The sequence below is a fragment of the Felis catus genome, chromosome B2 (genome assembly GCF_018350175.1).
Source record: "Felis catus isolate Fca126 chromosome B2, F.catus_Fca126_mat1.0, whole genome shotgun sequence".
NCBI lineage: Eukaryota > Metazoa > Chordata > Mammalia > Carnivora > Felidae > Felis > Felis catus.
The window spans coordinates 62,423,262-62,446,377 of NC_058372.1; the positions used below are offsets into that span (position 1 = coordinate 62,423,262).

The 23,116-nt window shown below is 34.0% G+C and overlaps 1 protein-coding gene across 4 annotated transcripts in view; it reads left to right on the forward strand.

Moving 5' to 3' along the window:
* The window catches only part of ADGRB3 (adhesion G protein-coupled receptor B3), a 728,500-nt gene that overhangs the window by 651,708 nt on the left and 53,676 nt on the right, over window positions 1–23,116 (forward strand). For 3 of the 4 annotated variants that reach the window (XM_011282405.4, XM_011282404.4, XM_006931831.5), the window contains 6 exons: window positions 7,455–7,605; window positions 10,182–10,251; window positions 12,788–12,854; window positions 15,352–15,437; window positions 22,511–22,609; window positions 22,932–23,103. In XM_011282405.4, coding sequence (XP_011280707.1) covers window positions 7,455–7,605; window positions 10,182–10,251; window positions 12,788–12,854; window positions 15,352–15,437; window positions 22,511–22,609; window positions 22,932–23,103 — 645 coding nt within the window. The remainder of the gene's footprint in view (window positions 1–7,454; window positions 7,606–10,181; window positions 10,252–12,787; window positions 12,855–15,351; window positions 15,438–22,510; window positions 22,610–22,931; window positions 23,104–23,116) is intronic. The other variant, XM_045057715.1, reaches the window with a different exon arrangement.

Genomic DNA, 23,116 nt, shown 5'->3' on the forward strand with positions numbered 1-23,116 from the left:
ACATACAACACCCAGTGCTCATCACAAGTGCATTACTTAATTCCTATCACCTATTTAACCCATATCCCCACCCACTTCCCCTCTGGTAACCATCACCTTGTTCTCTATAGCTTAGAGTCTGTTTTTTGGTTTGCGTTTCTCGCTTTTTTCCCCTAAGATCATTTGTTTTGTTTCTTAAATTCCAGATATGAGTGAAATCACATGGGATTTGGCTTTCTTTGACTGATTTATTTCACTTAGTATATTACTCTCTAGCTCCATCCATATCTTTGCAAATGCCAAGGTTTCGTTCTTCTTTATGGCTGAGTAATATTCCATTATGTGTCTAATGTATATATACCACATCTTCTTTATCCATTCATTAGTCAATGGATATTTGGCTTTTCCCATAATTTGGCTATTATAGATAATGCTACTATAAACATCAGGGTGCATGTATTCCTTTGAATAAGTATTTTTGTTTTCAGTAAGGAGATATATTTCTACAATGATGACAGTATTGTCTTTTCCTTTCCTATTGCTTTTTCTTGTATTGTTTTGGTGAGGACCATCTGTGCAATTTAGAATAGTAGAGGTCATGATGGACCTACTTTTTTTTATTCATAATTGATGGGGATTCTTCTAATATTTCACTGTTAAATATGTTTTTTGTCATAAGTTTTGGAGAGATAATCTTTATTAAGAATGTTCTCTATTCATAATTTGCAATAAAGATTTTTTAAGTGACAATTGGGTTTTGAATTTTAACAAGTTCTCTCCCATATTTTGATATGATCACATTTTTTTCTTTAATCTGCTATTATAATAAATACATTATATGGAGGTCACTTTTAATGTAAAATCATCCTGCATTAGTGGACATACTCTTACTTGATAATGATTTATTACACTTTTACTATACTTCTGGGTTTGATCTTTTACTTAATACTTCCTCATTTATGTAGATAAATTAAAGTGGCTTACAGTTTTCTTGTTCTTTTTGGTGTCAGTGTTATGCAAACCTTCTAAAATGAATCAATCTTTTAGTATTTTTCTTTTTCCTGGAAATGTCTTATTAACTGGTGATTATATATTCCTTAAGATTGGGAGAATTTGCTTGTAAATCTTTCTGAAGTTTTTGTCATTTTTGGAGGATTATTTCCTTTATTACCTCTTAATTTTATCCAAAATTATTTTTTATCTCTCATGCCAATTTTGATTGTTTTTCTAGAAGAATGTCCATTTTATATAGGTTTCAATTTCATGTGTATATAGTACATATTCTTCTATGATACTTTTAATAACTTTTTTGATTTCTAATGTTATTTGTCTCCTCTCCATCTTTTAAAAAGGTCACAATTGCCAAAGGTTTACCTATTTTATTGGCCTTTTAAATTATCCTCAGTTTTATTAACTTCAGGTTATTTAGGTTAGGTTAACTTTATTGTATATTTTATTCACACTTTATTAATTTCTGGTTTTGTCTGTATTACATTTCTTCTGATTTCTTTAAGTAGCCTATTAATTTTCATTTTCTATTATTTTTCTATGTAAGGCTTTAATAATCCTGAGTACTATCATAGCAAAATTTCACAAATTTTGATGTAAATATATATTGCCTAGTTTTTCAGTTCTAACTAGTTTATAATTTATGTTTCAATTTCTCTTTAATTCATGAACTATTTAAAAGCTTTTACCCTAAGAGGTACAGTATTATAATTTTTAGTTTTTGATTTATAATTTTATCATATTGCTGTTTGCAAAAAATGCCCTGCAATAAACTTCCTCAAATTTATTTTATTTTACTTTCTTAGGAGTAGTTAACTTCTGTATTTTGTATGTTAAAGAGCTGCACATGCTCTGTTTCTTACATGTAGTAATTAATCAAAGAAAGATGAATCACTTTGTTATTATAATATTCCATGTTATCATTTTCTCCACTTTTCCTGTGACTCTGTGTATCTGTATATAACTGTTACTATTTATTTATTTATTTATGTATTTATGTATTTATGTATTTATGTATTTATTTATTTATTTATTTAAATTCCAGTTAGTTAACATACAGTGTAATCGTTTCAGGTGCAGAATTTAGTGATTCATTGTTTCCATACAACACCCAGGGCTTATCACAACAGTGCCCTCCTTAATCCTCATCACCTGTTTAACCCATCATCCCACCTCCCATCTGGTAACTATCAGTTTGTTCTCTAGAGTTAACAGTCTATTTCTTGGTTTGCCTCTCTTCCCCCACCACCAAGTTTGTTCTGTTTCTTAAATTCCACATATTAGTGAAATCACATGGTTTTTGTCTTTCTCTGACTGACTTATTTCAATTAGCATAATACTCTTTAGTTCCATCCATGTCCTTTAAAATGGCAAGATTTCATTCTTTTTTTATGGCTGAGTACTATTCCATGGTGTGTGTGTGTGTGTGTGTATGTGTGTGTGTGTGTGTGTGTACCCCACATCTTTCCATTAATCATATGATGGGCATTTGGGATCCAGGAATTGTGCTACAAGGCTTTTACCCAAATTATACAAAAATACTAATTTGAAGGGATACATGCACCCTGATATTTATAACAGCATTAATCAACAATAGCCAAATTATGGAAAGAGCCCAAATTTCCTGTGGCTTTATGAAAGCTGTATGTTGTCTTTCATTATAAACCTAGTTTGACAGTTTTTCTTGTAGTTTTCTCTGGTTTTGTTTCACACACTTTGAAAAATTCTTATTAGTTTCACAGAGATGTGTTCTTTGGAAACTTCTTTATCACCTACTCCTTTTATCAGCATGAAAAGTCCTTCATCTCTTTTAATGCTTTTTTTCAATATTAACATTGTGACATCTGATTTTTGCATATTAGCATTTGCTTAATATAGCTCTTTTTATCTTTTTATTCCCAGTCTTCCTGTGTCATCAGGTTTGAGCTATGTCTCTTGTAAATAAATTACTAGATTTTGATTTTTTTTATCCTATATGAAAGTTCTTAACTTTTGGGTGCCTGGGTATATCAGTCAGTTCAGTGTTTGAGTCTTGATTTTGGCTCAGGTCATGATCCCAGGGTTGTGGGATTGAACCCTACATTGGGCTCTGTGCTGGGTGTGGAGCCTGCTTAAGATTCTCTCTCCCTGCCCCTGCCCCTCTACCCTACTCAAACGTTCTCCTTCTGAAATAAAATTTTTAAAAAAGTCCATAACTTTTAGCTAATGAATTTAAAACATTCCCATTTCTATAATTTTGTATATGTTTGGAACTATTTTTGTTATTTTTTTATTTATCATATTTTCTAGTTTGTTTTTGTTCTTTTTCCTGCCTTTTATTAGGCTGATAATTTTTTTCTTAGTTCTATTTTTCCTCTACTATTTTACAAATATATTATTTGTTTGTACCTCTTTGTGGTTACCTTAACATTGTTAATATACATGTTCAAGCGTATTTTTCTAACATCTCGAGTCAATTAGTATCTCTAATATTCCTGAGAACAAAAAAAAGGCTTAGCATACTTTCATTTTCCCCCAATCCCTTGCAACTTTTCTCTCACCTTTTAACCCTCATTACTATCATTTTGAATTTTATATACATGTGGCCATATTTTTAAAATTAAAATATATTTAAGCTTTTAAATAAACATTTTTTTAGACTTAATGTATTTCATCACTCTCTTTGCTGCCCATTACCTCTTTTATCCTATTCCCTCCTCCTGGATTTCTTCTTATTATTAGCTTATGTTGTCTACCAGTTCTCTCAGAGAGAATCCTGAAGTAGTAAACTTCAAGGTTCCTTTAATTATAAAAATATATTTATTTCTGCCTCTCACTTGAATAATAGTTTTGCTGGGTGTAGAAATCTATCTTCAAAGTTATTTTCCCTTATAATGCTGAAGGTATTATTCTACTTGTCATCTTGTATCCTGGGTTGTTCACAAGGAGTCTGATGCCAACTTGATTATTTCTTTGTAAGTAATTTTTCTTTTGACTCTGACACCTTTTTAAGATTTTCTCTTTATCGTTGATCTTCACAAATTTCATCACACTGTAACTAGGGGTGTGTGTGCGTTATCTTCAATTTATCCTTTAGACCAGAGGATCTTTGAAGTTCTGAGAAGTTTTTCCATAATATTTCTTTAAATGCTGCCTTTCCTTGAAATTGTCTCTATTTTTTCCTTCTGAACGTAGTTTCAAACAGATGTTAGAACTGTGTGTCATCTGTGTATCTTACTCCCCTATTTCCATGTCTTCATCTCTGCTCCTTATGTGTAGCTTTGAGCTGGGGTATCCTTCTGTCTGCCATCATCTGCTCGTTTTTTAGGTATTTCTCACAATCTCTACCACAGTTTATACTTCTTTTCTTTAATTTTATGAAATCTTTTCTATTATCCCTGAGGATTTGGGGTGAATAATATACATGAGGGTGACAGGTATGAACAGTGGTCAGTTTGCCAATTTAAATACCTTTTCAAGTTTTGTAATATTTGTCAACCACACTCAGCACATGTAAAGGACCAAATTGAGATTCGGCAAGGCAGGTGTAGCAGAAGAATTGGATGATGAACTTGAGGTGCTAGTGAGTCTCATGTTTGGAATGGCAAGCTGTCAAGACTCACTTATTGTGGGAGTCAAAAGTAGACACACAGGTGAATAAGGAGAGGCTGTAAGACTGGAGGTCATGACAGTGAGTCCAGTAGTAGGAAAATGAAACAGATGACAGTATATAAATCTGCTTATAGAAAAATAGAACCAGAGTGAGATTTCTAAATGTAAAAGTCTCTAGTACTGAGGGGATCCAAGAGATGGTCAATGTGGGATATAGGTTATGTGGAAAAAGGAAATCAAGGAATCCTGAACCCTGAATATTAGAAAGGCTACTCATGTGGAAACTGAGATGACACATGTGGAAAATAGTTTATTTGAAAATTGCTATTATAAAAGTTGTATCTTAAAAAGACAGTTTATCGAATCTATCAGAAACATTGTGTGTCTCATGTGCAATGTCTGAGTTTATAGTGATTCTTCATATGATGAAGAAAAATTAGCTCTCTCTTTATTTTCAGGAACATAGATTTTGTTGTACTCTTCACATAAGATAAGTTTTGTGACTTTAGACCACTTTTTCCATATATATACATTCTTTGGGTTGAGACAGCTTTCCTTCATAGAGCAGTTTCTAGACATATATGAATATTCATCTCATTATAGTAGAATGCGATTGCTCATAAAAATGGGTCTTAGTTCTCTAGTTACTACACATTTTCCATGCATACTGTGGCCATATTCTTGTCTAGAGAGACATGAATTATTGAGATAAATGTCAGTAGCCCCAAATGGCATCCATTTCAATTTGTATTAGAATTAAAGTGTGTAACAGAGAGTCCCAAAGCAACAAACATAATATAGAAAGAGCAAATTAAAAGTCTCTGTATTGACACATTGAGCATTTTATTATTTCTTATAAAATCTCAGTGCATCTAGTACTTAGCATTTAATATTGCAATATTTTTACATTGTTTTATACAACCTTATATTGATAGTTTAAAATGGGGAAGGAATAATTTTGCTAGCACATACAATTGAGATGGGACCAACTGGTGGAAGGAAATGACAGGTGAATTAGAAAGTGTAACAATGGGTATTAAATGGAAGAGTTATCTTTGAAATTCAGATTGGGATCAGGAACCGTAGATCAGGAGTGAACAAAAGTAGTCAGCCTGCAGATATTTAAACCCTTACCTGAAAGAAAAGTCTCAATGTCTCAAGTATAGAAGGAATCACAGTTGGTTCAAGTGACTACATTATGCCTGAAATAGGAGTAAAGGTATGAGGAAAGGGTTCTAGAAATCCATGACTTTATCATACTGAGAATTGTCATCTTTGTGAGGATAAACATAAGTAACCTAGGATTTTTAAGTGCTACACGAAATAAGGAATCACATGCTGAAAACCAACTGGTAACACCTTAGTACTGTTTTTAAAATAATGATGACTATGGTCATAATCAGTTGATGCACTTGCTATATGCCTAGCATGGTGCTACTCAGCTTCTGTACATTATCTCTCAACATTTATCAACGTTTATTTATTTTTGGGACAGAGAGAGACAGAGCATGAACGGGGGAGGGGCAGAGAGAGAAGGAGACACAGAATCGGAAACAGGCTCCAGGCTCTGAGCCATCAGCCCAGAGCCTGACACGGGGCTCGAACTCACGGACCGCGAGATCGTGACCTGGCTGAAGTCGGATGCTTAACCGACTGCGCCACCCAGGCGCCCCTATCTCTCAACATTTAAAACAACCTCAAGAGATAAGCATGGTGAAGTTCTTTTTATGGGATTAAAAGAACTGAAAAGTTGAATTAACATCTGGTGAATTTCAAGAGAATAAACAAATAATAGGAATAATTTGGGCCAAAAATTTAAAAGACATTTGGCTTTAACAGTGTATTGGGTGGAGGTGGGAAGATGAGAGTTGTATTTTTATTTCTCTGTTAATGAGGTTTTTTTATGATTGTTTTTCTACTTCTGTGCTTTGCTCTTTTCAGTTTTGGGGAATAGCAAGACAGACTGACAGAGGAAGTTTAGTTAGTTACTAAATTTAGTTTAGTTACTGATTCTGATTTATGAAGACTTGCATTTTAACAAGATTTACACAAAGACATTATACTAGTAGTGAAATAAGGAGCAGCTTCTACCAAAATTCAGCTGCTCACCTTCGCAGATGAGTCACGAGTAACTAATGGTTGGCACATTCAGAATGATTAACTTGTGTAAAGTAAAATATCTATGAAATCATGGCTGTGTACTGCCAGTGACTCGATTAACTTTTCAAAATGACTTGATTACATACAACACATTGTAATGCAATAATAAAGAACAATGTATTAAGTACTTAAAAATACTTATGTTATTTTTGCACTAGGCTATTAACCAAATCTCATTTTATACTTTTCTACCTTGAATATCACACTTGTATAAAAGCAATTTTTCCTTTTGGATGGCTGTTGGGTTGTAATCTTAACATCAACACAGATAAAATAACAAAGAATTATCAGATAAAATGGAAGGATCGAGAACGTAGCCAAAAGAGTTATGCAAGATGTCTGTAACTTAAATTAAACTGAAGATAGGACCATTCCCATAATTACATTTCAAGAAAAAAAAAATTCCAAGTAAAGTAGTAATTGTAATCTCCCTTGGGTTTTAATTTACATTCAGGCTTCTCCTCATAAAAAAATGAACATGCAAATGGAATTAGGACATATCTTTTTTTCTATCATACATATCATATGCAGCATAAAGACTGCAGGGTTTCTAATTTCTGTAAATAATTACTCTGTCACACAGGAGAGGTAGATATTTGAAATAAAAGCAATGAGTTGAAGATGAACAGTCCTCTGGAGGACACAAGATTACCCCCCACCCCCCCCCACCCCCCAACCCCCACTATATTCAGTGTGAGTCTTTTCTGTTTCCACAGAGCATCTGTACAACCACCACTGCATTTTTGCACTTTTTCTTCCTGGCTTCGTTCTGTTGGGTTTTAACTGAGGCGTGGCAGTCCTATATGGCTGTGACTGGAAAAATTAGGACCCGGCTTATAAGGAAACGTTTTTTGTGCCTTGGATGGGGTAAGCATATTAATATGCCCTTTCATGCTCTTGTTGTTAAAATGACTTTGAACACATATAATGAAGCAATAGGGTGTGATTATCCCCAACCTACTTTTTTTTGTCCAATTTGATAAATGGAAGTGGAAATACATGAAGCTGGTCATTTTTGAACATTCTTTGAGCATTTGGAACTTTAAGAAGGAGTAAATATTGGATGACCACATAGCCATTCAGTTAAGCAGTGATGTAAGAAGAAGCCTAGGATAGCTACAGGCAGTACAGCCAAGTGTTCTCTGCTAATACATTCTGAAAATGCAAAATGTCTTACAGTGTTCAGGGCTCAAAACAGGTGCTAGTCACATATTCCCCACAAGAAAACTTTGAGAAGTCCATTCCAGGAGAGCTTAAAACAATTAAGGACTACAGCTGTCCATCACAGGAAGAAAGTCCACTTAGAGAGTGAATGAAACCTTGTGACTAGTGTGTGGGGTCCTCAAAGGAAAAACAGAATTGTTGACAGACTGAGAATTAATTCGTTGTTTGCTTTTCTTTATTAGGAAAAGTTTCTGCCAAATTGCCTTACGAAATGGGCATCTTGAAGATCCATGCATTTCATAAGGCCCATTCTAATGTTTAATTAGAATTAATTAGTTTAATTAGAATTAATTTGTTACTTTAAAGAAACTAGTTTCAGAAAACCTCAGGATTTTGTCATTTTTGCCTTTGAGTCCTGAAAGACTTGAACTAAAAAAAATGGGGAATTTTGGACCAAATATACCACAGATACCTAATGGACCAGAAGACTGGAGAATAGGATGCTTGATGGAGGCTGATAAATTACAAATAAGCGGACTTATTACAATAACAGAATAATTCATACTGGAAAAAGTAGGATTAATATATTAGGGCTCTTTACACAGGCAAATGGGAGAATGTATTCTACTTGCACTTTCATAAAACTTTTGTCTGAATTTCATGACAAAGACCTTCTAGAGTTAAATTGGTACTGAATCAGGGGACACTTTTGTCGTGAATCAGTGCCATAGATCCAAGAAATATAGAATGCAGGTAAGTGACTTTACCTAAGTATAAGAAGTGGCAGTTTTCAAGAATGGTAACTACCTCATTTTGTATCATTACTAAAAATCTTGAGGAGAGGGCTCACAGCTGGTCTCCAAGTTTACAGATAATGTTAAACTACTCTGAATAGCAAAAAAGCTAAGGCAATGGTGCTAGACTATCAAGAATTCTGGGAGGTGGCAGATTAGTGGCATGTGAATTTCTATACAGCAAAGTGCAATGTAATAAATTTGGGAAAATAATTTGTATTTACAATACAAATAAATACAATACAATACAATACAATACAATACAATACAATACAATAAATTGTACAGGTTGAAGACTATTAATGCTTTAGCTATGACCCAGAAGAGAATTTTTTTCTAATGAACTTGATGTAATCAGTCAAAAAGTCAACTATATATACCCGTGTGTGTGTGTGTGTGTGTGTGTGTGTGTGTACGGGGTGGGAGAGGCCCATATTTGTTTAAAAATATGATGTGTCCCTCTGAGATGCCCTTCATATTTTTTGTCATTAAACCTCATGAAGGAATGTGGTGTCACTTGAAAAGAATCACAGAAGAGAATAGCAGGAAGGAGGGAAAATGATAGGAAGAAAGAAGGTAGGTGGAGGGGACTCAAGAAGGTGATTAGATGATGGATTTTCAACCTGAAAAGGCAAACATCACCTTCCTGAAAAGAAGACATGACCACAATTTTTGTAAAATAATTAAACAGCATGGATTAGACTGAGCTCTGTTCACCAAAACACAGGGGCATTCCTTTGAACTTGAGTAAGGAGAGCATGATTCAGACAAACATAAACTAAAAGCTGTTAGGTCAGAATTGGCACAGGTACGCGGGCAGTTGAATTCCAAAATGGACTGAGCAATGTGTGGAGTGATACCTACCGAGAAGTGCATGAAGCGAAACTGGCATATATTTTCTGACCTTCATTCAGGATTGCTAAAAGGAATATGACCAAGAAGCCCCAAAATTAACTCCTTAGGGCCCTTAATTTGGCCCTACACTCTTGTTATTATAAGTAAATCATAAAGAAAGAATTACATGAATGCTTTACTTTTTTCTGTCTTAGAATAAGTACAACTTGATATGAATCAATATGGGGCCACCTGAAATGTTCCACTTCTGTGATATTCTATCACAGCAGAACATCCATTTTTTGCCTTTCTGATTTTATAACTATAAATTTCCTTTATAACAGTGTAAACCCCTAGGGAAAAATAACTTAAAAGATATACTAAATCTCTGTTATTAGTTTCCTTTAAACCCATGTCAAATGTGGTGGTAACCTAGCAACATTAGAGAAGTGCACTGAGTTAAAAACCCAGCTGTCGCTCTCATATTTTTGTACTTGAAAGAAATTTTGTAATAGAAACATACTTTATGAAGGAATTCATCCAAATGTAGTTGCTTCGATGTAAGCATTTTGAGTCTGTCCTAGCTTTTCTTGAGCCAGAGTGCACAGTGGTTACAGCTGAACGTGAAGTCTGACCATGTTTTTCTTGCAGGTTTACCAGCATTAGTAGTGGCCACATCAGTAGGCTTCACAAGGACGAAAGGATATGGCACTGATCACTAGTAAGTCCATCCATAGTGATAAATCATGTTTATAATTAAGTAAATCATCATCTATGCTCCATTAGTCTTGGTTGGCACTGCTGATGCCTTGCATTTTGTCACTGAGTCATTAACAATGGTAGAAATCACATTAGTGAGGAATGATATAAGGTAGCTGAAATGCGCAGAGGTTAGGAAGTAAATGGTGAAGCCCTGTTCAGAATCCTTGTTTCAATTTCACATTTCTTCATAAGGACAATGAATTTGATTTTTAAAATATTTCAATATTTACTTTGTGTGTTTAATCTCAAATGTATTTGTTTAGATTGAATAAATCTTGATGTTTACCTTTTAGAATATGATCCTGATGTGAGCTTCTAATTTCACTGATGATAATGTATATTAGTATCAACCAAGTTGTGAAAGATCAGCTCAAGTTTTGTTGCCGTGTTAGGGTAATACTGAAACGTAAGGATCAGGGGGATCAGTAAATTACACATTAGAAAATGCCTAGGCTGTGGGAGAAATTAGAGGGAAGAAAGAGGGTGGGGTATCAGCCCATCCTTATCACAGCTGTAACACTGATAAATTCAAGAGAGATTTTATAAATAAAGTTTATATTGAAATATTTAAAATTTAAAACAATGCACTTTCATATTTTATTTCATCTGCTCTCTCAAGGTGAGGAGGCAGTTGAGAAGTGGAGAAAAAGATGGGCGCATCTTCTTACAAGTATAAATTTTTAAAGTGAGATTTTCGGTTTGTCTTCAGGTTTGAGATGGGAATTAGTGCTAATTAGGCCTTCTAGTGGGCTCATCCAAATGGAGACTGTGAGAAGAGACATCATTCCACCTGCCCAACAAAAGGACATTTCCAAAGAATTTAAAGAACTCATGTCATTAGAGCACTTGTTTTTCTTCTGCCATCTATGTTATAAACACACAAACAAGCAAAACTCCCTGATAGCGTATGTTGTACTGTAGTGCTTACTACAGCACTACTACCTTTAAGCCATTACCTTTTACAGGAGTATGACTTTCGGTATAAATCCAGTATTTGAAAGGCACTGTGTTGGAGATATAGCAAGAGGTAGGAATTATGGATGATATGGTTCCAACTTTCAAAGAGTTTGTGATTGAAACCGAGTACAATATAATGAGTAGTATGTCAGTTTAAAGATTAACTCACAAAAATACAGTAGAAAATCAGTGGCAGTCTCAGAGACACCAAACTACAGTGTTCTATCAGACTAAAGGCTTTTCACCCAGGTGTTTTATTTTAAAACGTAGATATTAAATTATCAACCCCAAAGTAGGAAAGTAGAATTTTATCTGTTCACTGTTATGGCAAGGAGAAATAACTAAATGCAGACTTTGAATACCCACATACACACACATTTGTTTTAGGTATATATCGATACATGCATTGCTCTGTGTGTGTGTGTGTGTGTGTGTGTGTGTGTGTGTGTAACTACTAGATTAAAATTTTTAATTAAGATAAAATTTATGCAGAGCAGCATTCACACTGTTAAGTGTGTAGTTCTGTGAGTTTTAACAAATGCCTAAGTCAGGTAACCACCACCACAACCAATATAGACAAAGTGTGTCCTTAGAACCAATATACAACAGTTATTGTTAATTGTTAATTTTGGAGGCAGCATGATGATTCTGTGGACCTAGAAGTAATACTCACAGGGTCAAATGTCAAAAGCAGATGCAAGAAGTAGTAGGTGTGACTCATTGCATCAGCAGAGATAAAACATCTCCTGGTGTTTTCCTACATTCCTTATATTTCCTTATATTCCTAGACCATGCACATGCAGATGGGCCACCTTGCAAAGCCTCTAGTGCCAAGCCCCATGCCTTCTTCATGCCTCTCTACTGTGAGAGAATAAGTATTCTTACCTAAATGGGTTACCATGTCAATATCAGTACAAACCTGCATTTCCTGGTGAATTTAGTAATTGAAATAAACACAGCCACACTTATTTTTATTCAAAAGCTTATCTTTACTGAATTTTGTTAGTAGTCTGGGGCAAAAGTAAAATCAGAACAAAAAACAAGCGCACAAAATATAGATTATTTGTTCCTTTCAATGATGGCTTTTAAACCAATTTCTCCCAATATCTCAATGGCCTCAAGGAAGAACACATAAATGGCATACGCAAGACTCTAAAAGCATGCTGTTCTTGCTTGAAAGAGCGTTTGAAAATTTTCATAATGGATACAGAGCACCATTTTACAAAACTTATGTGATAGTCACCTTTGTACTAAAAGTCAATATAAAAATCTCACTGGAAGAGTAATTTGTCTAAAATGTTTTAACTGCCTGAAAGTAAGGCCTTATAATAAAAGTTTCTTTTCTGCGAAAGGTGTATAGTGTTTCTCACGCATCAAATGCTCTCATTTTCGCTTTTTCCACCTCTTCCATGCATTTCTGCTTAATTACAAACCTTCAAAATGGGCCCAAATTTGAACGCTAAGTAATTTGTATCACACTTCAATGGTTTAGCACTTATCACTAATTTCTGTTAGTTTTTATCTGATGTTGTTTTTAGCTGCTGGCTCTCTCTTGAAGGAGGACTACTCTACGCTTTTGTTGGACCTGCAGCTGCTGTTGTCCTGGTAAAACATCAAAATCTACTCGTTCTGTTTGCTTATCAAAGACTACTTGGCTTCAATTACAGTGACAATTTTTGTGTTCACTGTAGAGAAATTTTAACGTAGAATGTATTATTACTTCATTATTAATTACTACTTAAATTTGAATACCAACTGCTCTTTAGTCCTTTAGTACTCTAAAATACTCTTACTTTGAAGACTGAAGAATATTGAACATGCGAGTGTGGGATTTCTCTTACAGTAATTTCACATTTATGAAGAAGTTTGAGTAAGTTTCAACCGATTCTTCATTGTTAATGTACACAATCAATTATCATTTCACTTTACACCATTCTGTGCGATCTCCATCGTTGTTAAGATCGCTTAATCTTAGTAACTGCTGCTGCTACCAAATGTCAACAAGAAAACTTATGTCCATGTGTCAGAGTTTCCTAACCTCAGTGCACAGATTTTGGATAACATATTTCTTTGTTGTGGGGCTGTCCTGTATATGTCAGGATGTTTAACAGCATCCCTGGCCTCTACCTACTAGATAGATACCAGTAGTATCCTCAGGTTGGTAAAAATCAAAGCTGTCTCCAGACATTTCCCAATATTCCCTGTGGGCAAAAATCACCCCCGAGTTGAGAACCCCTGCCGTATTTTGTGCATAAGGATTTAAATTTTTTTCTTTTTAGAATCACTAAATAATTCCTTTACATATTTAATTATGGGAACATGGAATTTGCTACCAATTTACCTTTCGTTCTCTCACTTTGATATTCTAGATTACAATACAAATCTTTCTTGTCTAATAAATCTTTAAATGAAAATGTAAGGGGGAAAATGGTCTGAATTAAATACAAAGATCCACATCACTGTGCAATTAGAGTTCTAATTGGAGAACTACCCTTTGGTTTCTTGAACAATTCATTGCATATATGGAAGCTAGCAATATCTTTATTAATAACTCTATATGATTTTTTCTTTCTTTAACATTTGCTCTCCATCCTCTAAACTATAGCAGGGAGCAGAAACTGTCCATGATTCACAAGACAAAATCTAGGCATCAGTCTTAGAGAAGAGCATAGGGAGATGGAAGCTATTAGGCACATTTTTGTCTGCTGCATCGAATTCTTATTTAATCAATTGAATTATTTCCCTAAGGTACCAAGTTAATATACATATAACCCTAAAATGGAGAAACAAAGAGTATATGTATAATTGAAAAACCAAAGTATGGTCTTTGGAGTAGTGATGGATTCCCTCATGATTAAATTGTAGATTAATAGAATCCATGGAATACACTTTTTTCTCCTAGTTCATATAATGAGAAATGTGAAGATGAGTAAGTCTTTCTCTTGATTAAATGGTATCTTGTCAGAAAGCTATGAAGAGTGACACTTCCTAATAAGTCCCTACCTATCAGTTGCCTTGGATCTTCCTTATACCAGCAGTTAAACAGATTTCAGCTTTATATTTCATCTGGCCAATGTTCTGGGAAAAAGGAATTTTTCTTTTTTCTTAACCAGTCATCCTGTTTAATTTAAAACAGACTTTTGTGAACCACTAGTTTCAATGTAAAGGCTTCATCATTTGCACTGGGGGACGCACCAAGATTCCATTGATCATGGAGGGTAAGGGGCAGGAAGGCAAAAAGAAAATATTTTTCCTTGATTATCTTGGTCTCAGCGTTGGACTGGATTCCTTTGTCAGGAAGTGCTGGTAGGTTAGAGAACTGTGGGCGCTCATCATAATAAGTTGCTACAAATAGACCACAGCCATCTCTACAGCTTTTTACAATTTTACTTGAGAGAGAAAAATATGTGTGATTTCATTTCAGATGTATTATGCGCAAAGATCTTTTAAGTGAGAGTAAGAGAGTCTTAGAAAATGCTGAGAAGTGTTCAATAGAGTTTAAGAGTTGATGTTAGTATCCATCTCCTAAAGGATGCTGGTGAGTTGAATAGGCTTTCTTTTTTGTCTAGAAAAGCATGGTACATCAAAATGCTCCCCCAACCCATAGGAGAGATAGCTACACAGTATGAGGAATTTAGACATTCTTTTCTCACTTCTGGGGACAATGACAAATTCTTAGCACCTTTGGCTGCCAGGGCTCAATCTAGTCTCACACTGTGAGACTGAAAATCTTTTGATTCTCATAGGGTAAAACTCATTTAGACAATTGATTTTAATCAGGGGTGACTTAGAATGCCAGACTCACATATTATGGCACTGTTTAAAAGGTAGACAATTGAATGTTAATCTCCTCAGTGTTAACTGCAAAGCATGGAAATTTAATGTACTTAACGTACTTTAAAACTTTAAGGTTAACACACCATTGTTAAATTGTTCTCCTTTATGCACTTATAAAATATTTGACAAGTGCTTCCTCTCACTACTGTTGTGAGTTTATAATTCTGAAATGGTTATAAATTAATCAAAGAGGGTTTTCAGGAGAAACAGGGACCTAATTTCCTTCAATATCATTGAAAGGTCAACCTTTGTTTCTGTTTGACAGGTCAACATGGTGATTGGCATTTTGGTATTTAATAAACTTGTTTCCAGAGATGGGATCCTAGATAAAAAGCTCAAACACAGAGCCGGGTAAGCTGCAATTGGTGGATTTTGTAGGTTCCTTACCAGTGAATCCCATACTCCAATTCCAGATCATCATTGACTGCATTTTAACTGTGCCTTGAATTTTGTTCCTGATGAACCGATGTGTCTGGTAGAGTCTGCCATTCAGATTTTTTTTTTCAATGTGCTATTCTTAAGTAATGCAACTAATATCTAAAAATAATTTTTAAGACCATTAGAAAGTCTGGGTTTGTTTGTGCGTATTGCTCGTTTGTAAGATAAGAAGATTAGATGTTAAGGCTGGAGTGAAAATACTTGTTCTTTTGTTTGTTTGTTTGTTTGTTTCAAGTTTTATTTAAATTCCAATTAGCTAATCTATAGTGTAATATTGGTTTCAGGAGTACAATTTAGTGATTCATCACTTACATACAACAGAGTGATCATCACAATAAGTGTCCTCCTTAATGCCCATCACCCATTTGGCCCATCCCCTGCTGACCTCCATTAAACCTCAGTTTGTTTTCTATAGCTAATAGTCTCTTATGGTTTGTCTCCCTCCTTCTCTTTTTTCTTCCTTCCCCTATGTTCATCTGTGTTGTTTCTTAAATTCCATATATGAGTGAAATCATATGGTACTTGTCTTTCTCTGACTTGCCTCACTTAGCTTAATTCTCTATAGCTCCATCCATGTTGTTGAAATGGCAAGACCATTCTTTTTTATGGCTGAGTAATATTCCACTGTGTGTGTGTGTATACCACATCTTCTTTATTCATTCATCAATTGATAGACATTTGGGCTCTTTCCATAATTTGGCTATTGTTGATAATGCTGCTATAAACATTGGGGTATAAAAATACTTGTCCTTAGTTGAACATTTTCAAAGTCCCCCTAGTTTGCATCACAATGGACAGGAGGGTAGATCAAACATAATGTTGATATGTGACACAATGGAATTGAGACAAGTAATTCCTACTAGGGCAAAAATACTAGATTCTCTTTGATTAATTGTATATATCAGAAAATTTCTTCATATGAAACAATCACTAATGAAACAGTATTCTTGTCATATATTTTCATTTTTTATGATTTGACTATAAATTGCTAGGAAGAGTTATTTTTAATTTTCATTTGCACATTTTAACCACTTATAAAATTTAGGAAAGCATCTCCTTTAATTTTAGTGTTACTATGATACCACCACATTTAATGACTAATAACATTCCATAAGCAGATTGATACCAGCCTTTTAAGGTTACATAGTCACCTCATCTTACAAATTTGTAGAAATCTAAAGGAAATCTTAATGCTTTTGAATTTTCTTGTGTATATTTTCTTATAAAAAGTTTATAGCTTTCTCCTTTCTATTTAGCTCTACTTTCATTCAAAACTTACCCTACAATTGTTATTTCTTTACTAATTTATAGTACTATTTAATAGTCATAGTATTTGATCACTGAGCAGTGAGAATTTTAAGTCCTTTATGTTTATAATCTATGCAATGACTTCTAAGATAACCAAGGTATGTTTTCCCCTAGTAAAAGACTCGGTTTAATGCTTATATAAAATACAAATATAAATGTAAAAATTTGATACCATTAATATCAAACATTAGAACTGCAGTGATGTAACAAAACATCACTGGAGTTTCCCTTCAAAGGGGGGCCATCACGTCAGAGGAGTCTCCATAGACTTTTCACTTCAGATGAGTCTCTATAGTATCTTTAACCAGCTAAACCTGAACCTGCACAGACACTGCTTTCTGTACCACTTGAACTTGAAGCTTTCACACTATTATTCTGCCATGTATGGTTGGACTTGGAGCAATAGCTTCAGTATTTCTGCCCAGATTAATTATATAAGAATAAATTGACCGTACTGAGTATGGTGTATGGAAACTCACTTCTGCCACTAGTGGCATGCACTAGTGGCATGCACACGTGTATTATTAATTGGAGGCGTGGGGGTTAGTGGTTAGGAGAAAGCTTTGAGGTAAAAAAATGTTTTTAAATAAAGCCATGCGCAGTATCTAGCTCTGTAGTTTGCTAGCTGTGTGTGTCTTTCGTCATGTTATTTCATTTTTCTGGGGTTTGGTCTTCATACCTGCAAAATGGGGATAATCATTTTTGCTTCATAATAGAGTATATGAAATATAATGTGTATAAAGGATTCATTAGAGTAGCAAATAGCAAGTACTCATTCAACCAATTGTGGCTATTTTTATGATGAGTTAAATGAAGAAAAACCCTGATTTCTATCAATCAAGCATCTATGCTTCCACCACTGATGACCTTCAGGTCAAAAAAAAAAAGAGATGAGATCATCAGAATGAGTATAAAGCTAAGGATTTATTACATTTGCAGTTAGTATTTTTTTCTCATTTAATCATTTTATATGTAATATCCAGTTTGATTCACATAGCTCTTTGTAAGAGAAAACATATGTTTAAGAGAAATGACAGCTTTGTCATGTTATGAATTTAGAAAGTATCCACTTTAATCTACACATTAATTTTAAAACGTCTACTTATAAAAATAGTATTCGAAGTTACATCTGTTTTACTGGCAAAATCGAGCCAGTGTTTTTCTGGTTCAAAGGCCACTATTGAAGAAATAAAAATGTTAATATGTGTATAAAAAAGCAGAATGTTGATTACTGTTCAAAGCAGAAAAGAATTATCAACAAGTTAATAACTCTAGGTGTTAAGAAAGTCTTTCTATAATATAAAATGCAATTTATGCCAAAGTATGTATAGATTGAAATTTGCTATTTCAAAATGTTATTGAAGGAAATTTTTTAGAAAATATAAGTGATAAGCAGCATCCGGGTGGCTCAGTGGGTTTAGAGTCCGACTTGGCTCAGGTCATGATCTCACAGTTCGAGAGTTTGAGCCCCTCATTGGGCTCTGTGCTAACAGCTCCAAGCCTGGAGCTGGAGCCTGCTTTAGATTCTGGGTCTCCCTCTCTCTCTGCCCCTCCCCTGCTCTTACTCTGTCTCTCTTTCTTTCAAAAATAAATAAACATTAAAAAATACTTTAAAAATATATGTATATATAAGTGTTTGAAGCTACTTTCACTTCACAGAGAATCAGTGAAGGCAATCATAAAGACTTCAGTGAACAATCAATAATCAGAATTAACTATGGAAACGTTGAGCAGGAAGTTAACTAACTTAACAGTTGATGCCCCTAATTGTAAATATTGACCATTTCAGATTGAAAAAAATATATATATCATGTTTATGACTTGATATGTTTATGAAACATTGTTTATTATTTAGACTCAAATATGTTCCTCTTCCCATTTTTTCTTTGTTTCCTCCATTTTATAATTAATTATTATAAACTAACGAAGCATAGTTTATGCTCAATAACTATTTATAAAGGAATGAGTGAATGAATATTTAAAAATACAGTGTCTTGACAAGTTTATTAATACCCAAATTATATTAAGTTTTTCTAACATGTAAAATATAGTTACCCAAAAGGGATTGATTGTAATTAACACATCCTATATAAAAAAAATTGGAAATAATGAAAAGACAAAATGGCATGTGTCTTCTTAGAACATCTCAAGCAAAATATTTCACTTTTTTTTTTCCTTTTTCTTCAATGGGACTTTCTTATCTACTGTTTTAAACTGGTTTTATCTCATCTACATAAGTTAAGGAAACTACCAGGATCTTGTACAAATATCATGAGATTTTTTCCAAAGGGAAAGGGTAATATTTTCTTTTCAGGTAATTTACATGGTATCAACAATAAACCAATTGGACAAATTTTTTTTCTAAGCAAAAGAAAAACAAAATTGGGAAGGGAAACTTGTAGACCTCAAGACCCTGCACGAGTAGACAGCATAATCTGGGTGAAATGACTGTGTTGCTGCCCTGGTGAATATGGTAACATTTGAACTTATGGGAAATTCAATTTTTTTAACCGTTGACACTTTATTTTATACATGTATAATTTCCCCTGTAACAAAGAAACAAGATTTTATTTCCATTGCAGCAACCCTGTTCTGCATTTAGACTATGTGTTCTTCATACTGTATTAATTTCTGTAGTGGTCATACAAACTAGGGGAAAATATTCTATCTCCTTGGATAACGTATCTTTCCTCTGCTCCATATACATCTAATAGTCAAATTCCAAAAGTGCCCAACCAGTTATCATCAAGTGTAGCTTTCAACAATTAGTCCTGACTGAAGGAAGTATGTATAGCCTTTTAGTCACAATCAATCTCAACTAAAGAGAAATAAGCATTTCAAATACTGACTTCAGATTTATTTTCAGGAAAGTCCATACTTAGAACAAATTAGTTTTTCTCAAAGCTAAAATATTTGTACCATATACTAAAATTAATTTTTAGTCACCTTTGGCTTTTCAATCTTGTTTTAGAGCCTGGAGACAAAGAGTCCTTAAATTGAGAAAGCCACATTTGTATTTAAAGTACAGATACCCAATAGCATATCTTCTCTGATAAAGGAAACAATAAATAAGTCATGTCTTTTTAATATTAATCTGATGGAACTTAACAAGATTGAAGACACTAAAATATATAGTTAGGGCAATTATGTGAATTCCTGCTTTTCATCAGAATAATCTATAGAGCTTTAAAAAACACAAATGCCTGCACCCTATTAAATTGGAGTCTTTGGGGTCTATCTATCCATCTATATATCTATCTCTATCTATCTATATAGACGGATAGAGACAGATATAGAGATAGATATATAGATATCTCTATAGATATATATATATATCTGATGATCTATAGATATATAGATAGATATATCTGATGTGCAGTTACTGTGGAGAATACTGGTATAGGTACTCCTTTGGGAGTACTTTCAAACACATTAGCATGTCTGTTGAGGCACTCATGATCCAAACTGAATAGACTATTACTTACTTATTGTGAAAAGTTTGGGCACATGTGCCAGTACATAAGTCTTGGGTTGAATCAGTAAAATGAATAATTTAGTATCATAATTTCCCACCCTCACATCTAACTCTAAAAGCTTTGATTTTTCTCATGAGGTCTACTGATCAATCTACTTAATAGCTTTCAGATTTATTATCTCATCCAAGCACTGTTCGCAAATGAGTGCACTTCTTTAAAACAAACCAGACATTCTGAATTATGACCATCTTAAGATGTTTCTCTGTACTACCACTTTTATTAACACATGTCCACTAAATATTATTTTGGAAAAACCTACTAGGAAAACATTTTATTTTATTATTTTATTTTATTTTATTTTATTTTATTTTATTTATTTTTATTTATTTTTATTGTTCTCATGTACTTTAATTATAAATATTATAGGTCACCTATGGTTTGCTGTAGGTATATTTTATTTTATTTTTTGTCAAATTGGCTTCTATACAACCCAGTGCTCATCTCAACAAGTGCTGTCCTCAATGCCTGTCACTCATTTTCCCCTGTTCCCCACTCCCCATTCACCCTCAGTTTGTTTTCTGTATTTAAGAGTCTCTTGTGGTTTGCCTCCCTCCGTCTTTGTTTGTAGCTATTTTTCTCCCTTCCCTTCCCCCATGGACTTCTGTTAAGTTTCTCAAGATCCACATATGTGTGAAAACATGTGATATCTGCCTTCTCTGACTGACTTATTTCACTCAGCATAATACCTTCCAGTTCCAGCCACGTTGCTGCAAATGAAATGATTTCATTCTTTCTCATTGCCAAGTAGTATTCCATTGTATATATAAACCACATCTTGTTTATCCATTCATCATACCAAATAGCATATCTTCTCTGATAAAGGAAACAATAAACAAGTCATGTCTTTTCAATATTAATCTGATGGAACTTAACAAGATTGAAGACACTCAAATATATAGTTAGGGCAATTATGTGAATTAGTGAAAAAAGTTGATGGAGTTTAACCTCTTTCCATAATTTGTCTATTGTTGAAAGTGCTGCTATAAACATTGGGGTACATGTGCCCCTATGCATCAGCACTGCTGTATCGCTTGGGTAAATTCCTAGTAGTGCTATTGTTGGGTCATAGGGTAGTTCTAGTTTTAATTTTTTGAGGAAACTTCACACTGGGAAAACATATATTTTAAACATTAACTGCACAAGAGAATTGACAAGAGAAGTATACCATGGAAAATTATTTCAAGATGTTTTGATTTTGAATCAAGTAATTTCTTTTTGGTTTTTCATAAGAAAGTTATATTTTAATAAACCAGTAATTTTCAAGGGATTATTTTCTAAAGTAAAATGTGTGTAAGGTTTTTTTGTATAGCATGACTTTGCTTCTATGATATAGTAGATTGAATCTGAATAATTTGTATCTGAATTTACATCTGAATTTGTATCTGAAAAATCCTCCAGACTAGAATAGACCATTTAAATGCTGTTAGGTTGGAGTCTATGAAAAAATGTTCAGAAAGAATATTTTGAACTTAATGTTAAATGTGTTTTATTAAAGCATTCAACTGTCACCCCTCTTATTATAAACTAATATTTCATCAAATTTCATCAGCTCCTATATTCAGATCATCCTAAAATATAGATAATACATTGATGGCTGTGAGAAATTTCAAAATAATGAATTTGTTGAGATGAAGGCTACATCTTCCACAAATGATTAAAGACCTAAAATATATATCTTCCTATATCGGGCTTCTGAGATACATGTTTACATTTCAGAAGGTTTTAATTGGTATGATGTCCCTTCTGCAAATGACAATGAAAATCTTTGAAGCTAGGAGTCCTAAGGTGTATGATAATTAGAGGTCTGAATAAAGGGTTTTCACCGTATGTCTACACAAACACATGCTTATGTTTAACTCAGTGTATTGGACAGTTTTGATCTGTAGATACAAGGGTCATTTATGGTGTAATTGATGGGTATATGCTTTGCATGCAACAAAGGCCCATCTTACTGAAAGGTATAATGTTACAAAAATAATGTGTGGTGTTAATTGCGTCTTTAAAACAACCTAGAGCATTCATCTTTGATAAATAAACTTTTCTGCATGAAATCGTATTAAAAGCTAACTTGCAGCAGCAACGTTTTTTTTTGGTGACAATTCAATATTTTGTTCTTTTTGTGGGTGTTCTGTTTGTTTGCAGTCAGATGAGTGAGCCTCATAGCGGTTTGACGCTCAAATGTGCCAAGTGTGGAGTAGTTTCAACAACAGCTTTGTCAGCCACCACCGCCAGTAACGCCATGTTAGTCCCAATCATTTACATCTTCTTGTTACAAATCTTTTACAGTGCATGTGAGAAAATGCTATTGTGGAAAAAAAAATCACATTTGCTAATATTGGAGCTAAGACGATACTTAAATATTTATAATTGGCAACTGCTTTTAAAACTGTTGTGGGATTGTCTATAAAAAAATAAATAAAACTATCCAATGTTATCTGCTTTATGGTTTCCAAGTTAATGGTCTTGGTGCCACATACAAGAATGCTTTGGTGAACGGGGGTTTGGTTACTGCCTGGGGCGTGACACGCAGCTACGTAATGTTGCTTTCTCTGTCTCTCAACAGGGCGTCCCTCTGGAGTTCTTGTGTGGTGTTGCCCCTTCTGGCTCTGACATGGATGTCTGCGGTTCTGGCCATGACAGACAAACGCTCCATATTGTTTCAGATACTTTTTGCCGTGTTTGATTCATTGCAAGGTTTTGTGATAGTCATGGTCCACTGCATTCTTCGGAGAGAGGTAAGAAAGAGAA